Source organism: Limulus polyphemus, unplaced genomic scaffold (genome assembly GCF_000517525.1).
Source record: "Limulus polyphemus unplaced genomic scaffold, Limulus_polyphemus-2.1.2 Scaffold1421, whole genome shotgun sequence".
NCBI classification, from domain to species: Eukaryota; Metazoa; Arthropoda; class Merostomata; order Xiphosura; family Limulidae; genus Limulus; species Limulus polyphemus.
In genome coordinates, this window is record NW_013667031.1 from 206,769 (window position 1) to 212,540 (window position 5,772).

General features: G+C 32.5%; 1 protein-coding gene across 1 annotated transcript in view; it reads right to left on the reverse strand.

Moving 5' to 3' along the window:
* The window catches only part of LOC106463483 (ABC transporter G family member 14-like), a 39,488-nt gene that overhangs the window by 30,203 nt on the left and 3,513 nt on the right, over positions 1–5,772 (reverse strand). The window contains exon 2 of the mRNA XM_022390990.1: positions 1,376–1,542. Coding sequence (XP_022246698.1) covers positions 1,376–1,542 — 167 coding nt within the window. The remainder of the gene's footprint in view (positions 1–1,375; positions 1,543–5,772) is intronic.

Below are 5,772 nucleotides of genomic sequence, written 5' to 3' on the forward strand. Positions count from 1 at the left end.
GTTGCATTTGTACTGTCCTGACGTCAATAAAGCGTACGCATTCCATAAATCACGAGAAGAATTATGTACTTTGTAGGATTCAACACAGCATGACATACGAACTTTAAACGCAATAATAAACATTTTGGTTTTATTTATTCTTAAAACAGAACACTTTCTGGAACCTGTAGAAGTACATCTAGTAATAATATTAATTCTAATCATTCCTCACTTGCCCAATACGGGTTTGGGGTAACATGAAAGTAGAATAGGTTTAATTATTCTAAATCTTTTAAGTGTCAAGTTGTTGTTGTTGTTTTTCGCATTTTATGAGGATAGCACGTTTCTTGAAAATCTATTTACTTAGTTTTATGCTTTATTGTTAATTTGTAACTAAATACACTTTTATATCGTCTGACTTTACATTTTTAAAATTGTAGATGAACTTCTTTGACAAGAAAAAAAATTATGCTATGTTTTATGCCCAGCGTAGAATGTTTTTTTATGTCCAACATAGAATGTTTTTTTATGTCTAACGTAAAATGTTATGTCCAATATAGAATGTTTTTATGTCCAATATAGAATGTTTTTATGTCCAACGTAGAATGTTTTATGTCCAACGTAGAATGTTTTATGTCCAACGTAGAATGTTTTTATGTCCAACGTAGAATGTTTTTATGTCCAATATAGAATGTTTTATGTCCACCGTAGAATGTTTTTATGTCCAACGTAGAATGTTTTTATGTCCAACGTAGAATGTTTTTATGTCCAACGTAGAATGTTTTTATGTCCACCGTAAAATGTTTTATGTCCACCGTAAAATGTTTTATGTCCACCGTAGAATGTTTTTTATGTCCACCGTAGAATGTTTTTATGTCCACCGTAGAATGTTTTTATGTCCAATATAGAATGTTTTTTATGTCCACCGTAGAATGTTTTTATGTCCAATATAGAATGTTTTTTATGTCCACCGTAAAATGTTTTTATGTCCACCGTAGAATGTTTTTTATGTCCACCGTAGAATGTTTTTATGTCCAACATAGAATGTTTTTATGTCCATTACGAATCGAGTTAAATAGGTAATTAGTTAACCTGACCCAGAAGTGATGTTAGTGAACATCTAAAAACCCACCTATAATAATTATTAAATGGTTTAAATCAGAGAAATTAAATGAGTGATTCTTTAACCTGATTAATAATTAAGCGATATTAATAAGATCATCTAAAAACCCACTTATAATAATTATTGAATGGTTTAAATGAAAAGATTTAAATAAATAATTCTTCAAACTAACACAGAAAATATGATAAAGGGTTCTTGTAGAAATATTTATTATTAATTGGTTTATATCAGGAGATCTAAGTCTATTATTATTAGCCAACAGGGTGTTCTTACCACTTGGTCCCATCACAGACAACAGTTCACCAGGCCGTGCCTTTCCACTCACATTACAGAGAATTTTCTTTTCATTACGAGATACACAGACATCTTGGAAAACCAGCTCTGCGGGCTTTTTTTGTTTCAGATTACCCTTACATATTACCTCATGGTAGTCATTAGATCTGTGCACACGAAAAATAAAATATCTTAGTTAATACACGAAAAAATCCAAGCTCAGTTAAACGGCTTAATATGTTAACATTAGATGCAAAAACGTAAATACATTGGCAAGGAGTATATGCTGTACTTAAATATTTAGTAAAATTAATTCGGTTTCAAAATACAAATAGTTTCAACTATTTAAACTACTACAATGATTTTTTTTTACTAGAGATTCTTGGTGGGGCGGTAGAGAATAGTGTGATTTAAATTATTGTTAATCTTATTGAGATGTAACCACACACACACACACGTAGTGTTACTAATAGAAATAATAGTGTGTTTGTTAATACGCGCATAGCTACACAATGGATCATCTGTACTCTGCCCGCCGCAGGTATCGAAATCTGATTTTTAGCGCTGAACAATATGCTTTAAAAAATATAAGTGTTTCGTCAAACATTCATGACGAACCATCATAGACAGTAATTGATTCTTTAACCTGATAAATGATTAAGCGATGTTAATAAGATCAGTTAGGCACAATATGCTTAAATATCTATATATATATATATAAGTATAATAAATGAATTAGTGCAACGGTGGGAAAAATATAAGAAAAAATGTGGATTAACCTTTCCTTTTCTCGTTAGGTGGCACAGTCTAAGAACCGGCAAACACAACCTGGGTTAACTATCCTCTTTCTTCTACCGCTAGGTGCTACAATCCAGAAACCTGCACATAGAATCTGGGTTAACTATTCTCTTTCGTCTACCGTTAAGTACTACAATCCAGAAACCTGCACATAGAGCTAGGATTAACTTTATCTCTACGCTGTTAGACGCTATTGTCTAGAACACTATACAAAGCACGTGGGTTAACCGCTTTATTCTATGGATAGACGCTATACTCTGTAAACCAGCACACAGAACTAGAATTCAAGTCTTTTCTCCCGGTCTCTGCGACCTAGGAACTGGTAAAGATCTTTGTTCTCTCCACATTTTTTAACTGTGGAGTTGAGAAAAGTTTAAATTTTAGTGTGTTTTTAGTACAGAATTTACACTTGTTTTATTTCGTAGTCTAGAAACCGTTTGTTTATTTTCTGATATAATTTTGCAACCTCGAGATAATCACGTGTATTGATTTTTTTTATTGATAAAGTAGGTTTCAAATCACAATAGGTCTGTTATACAGATGATGTAACCAAACTATTAGTACCTCCGCAATATGGCCTGAAGCTTCTTAATGTCTTGAAGAATCATTTCATGATAACTAGATTTGGTATTTACTAAATCTTTAAGTTTATATATGTATATAGACAATAATATTTACCTTCATGAACTTTAAGGTCACGTAACTATAATTCAAATTCAGTATATGTATACACACATACACACTCATATATATATATATATATCTAAGACATGCAATTTTCTTCATTTCGGGGTAGTATTGTATGGTAATACCTTATGGATTTATGCACACCAAGAGACAATTACGAAAAAGGAGTGTTAAAAACGTCTGTTAAAAGAGCAGTTACAGTCACTGAAGGAGATAGAAAACTGTAAGAGGATAACTGTTCTCAATGATCACTGTTATTATTTAATCCAGCCTTCTAGGAAATCTATCCCCCTTAATAGTATGGAAAGCCTCAAGTTGAAAAGGTAATTAATTTGTCATTAAATTAGAAGTTGAATATATGTTATAGTTGTTCAATGAAATATAAATTTTATTAATCATACTTGCCAAATAGAGGAACAGTAGAAGAACCACTGTCTATTACTAAGTTAAAAATCTTATAAACTCTGCGCAAAGTTGTAAAATTTAAGCAAGAAAAGACGACAGTTTTATAAAGAATATCAACTGCCATATACTTTAATACTTTAAAGTTCGTTTTATATTACCACTATTACCATTCGAAATATTATACACACACACCTTCAATAAAGGCCAACTGCACATTATCCTAAAAACAAGAGAATTCCCTTTGTTGTATAGGAGAAAGTTTTCGTGTCCTCCCTTTCCTCCCCCTCTCGAAAACAAATATCACTGGTTGATGTCTCCACGTGACCCACTTTCCATGTGTCAAATTCCTCTCTCCTTTCTCTTCAATACTAACAAAGTGTCACGTTTCTTGAAACCTTATGTATGAAATATTCTAGATATTTCCAGTAACTTGGCACACCCAGCTGTTTTTTTTTAACTAACTATTCTAAACATTATAAAAAAATTTCTTTACTAAGAACGATACAGTATCTAAAAACCTAAACATTTGTAAAAGCAAAGAAACAAAACTAACACACACACACATATGTGTGTTTGTGTGTGTGTGTGTGTATACATACATATATCTATCTGTTTATATTAACATTTAAGTGCATATATACATATTTACAACAATATTGGTAATTTAATGAGTCTTAAAGAAAGATAACACAATACGACAGTACTACTCTACTTTCAATTATTTTTTTCAGTTTCAAACAATTAGAACACAAACAGTTTGTGTTGCACACATATAAGATGGACAAACTATAACACAAACTACAAGATAGGAGTTACAGGTTGTGCGTACGCGGGCCACTTTCAGCAGACACCTCTCCTATTAGGCTACTTTCTACCTTGCTTCCACCGTAGACTCGTAATGTCATTTGTTTCCCTGCTGTATCTGTTCAACGCTTGTTTTTATGTAGTTATTTCTTTATTTATATGTGTGTGTGTGTGCGTCTCACCTCGGTCCATTAGCAATTTAAATATGAGGCTTTAATGTGAAAAGACGACTTTTAAGACCCTCCAGAGCAGATTAGAAACTAAAATATCTATTTAAATTGTCTTGTTTTAGATTAAAGATAAATACTAAGCTAATCACGTTTTTACTGAGTTACATCGATGTCGGAGATAACACCTCTCATTACTAACTCCAGACAGGAGCAAATCGACAGACCAAGAGTAGGCTTCTTGTAGTGTTAGTGTATATTATAATATAATGTACTCGTCATCACTCTACGAAGCCTAATCTATTAAATAATAGATCGGACTTCATACTTATTTTAGTATTTTAAACAACTTGTCTGCTAAGTAATTAAGAAGAATAAATTAACAATATTAGTTCTACATGTTATTCAAATCCTCAACAAATACGTCTTTATTTATGTTTCTTCCTCAAGTTTAAGTATTTATTTGTAAAACACCGTATTTTTACTCGTTAATTACGTGTAGCTCCAGAAGCGTCAAAGTTCTCTCTTTTTGTGTTATCTGGAATCATTGTACTGTTTAGAGAAGGGTTGACTGGCTCTTGGTCTGTTTGGCAAAGGGAATTGTCATCACGAGTTACTGTAGTGTTTAGGGCAAGCCTTACTGACACTTGGAATAGGTCTCTTTTGTTTTTGGTAAAAGGAAGTGTCATCAGGAGTTACAGTAGTTTTAAGCAAGCCTTACTGACACTTGGAATCGGCTTTTTCTTCTTCGCAAAGGGAATTATCATTATGAACTATTGTAGTGTTTAGAGCAAGCCTTAGTGGCACTTTGAATTAGTTTTTTTTTCTTCTTGGCAAAGGTAATTGTCATCACGAGTTAAGGTAGTGTTTTGAGCAAGCCTTTATGGCACTTGGAATCGGTCTCTTTCGTTTTTACTAAAGGGGAATATATTATAAACTATTATATGTTTAGAGCAAGACTTACTGGCAGGCAGAATCGTTTTTTTTCTTCTTGGCAAAGGGAAGTGTCATTATGAACTATTGTATGTTTAGACAAGCCTTATTGGCACGTAGAATCAGTTTTTCTTCTTGGCAAAGGGAAGTGTCATTATGAATTATTGTATGTTTAGACAAGCCTTACTGGCACTTGGAATCAGTTTTTCTTCTTGGCAAAGGGAAGTGCCATTATAAACTATTGTATGTTTAGACAAGCCTTACTGGCACTTGGAATCAGTTTTTCTTCTTGGCAAAGGGAAGTGCCATTATAAACTACTGTATGTTTAGACAACCCTTACTGGCACTTGGAATCAGTTTTTTCTTCTTGGCAAAGGGAAGTGTCATTATGAACTATTGTATGTTTAGAAAAGCCTTACTTAAGAAAAACTTAGAATCAGTTTTTCTTCTTGGCAAAGGGAAGTGTCATTATGAACTATTGTATGTTTAGAAAAGCCTTACTTAAGAAAAACTTAGAATCAGTTTTTCTTCTTGGCAAAGGGAAGTGTCATTATGAACTATCGTATGTTTAGAAAAGCCTTACTTAAGAAAAACTTAGAATCA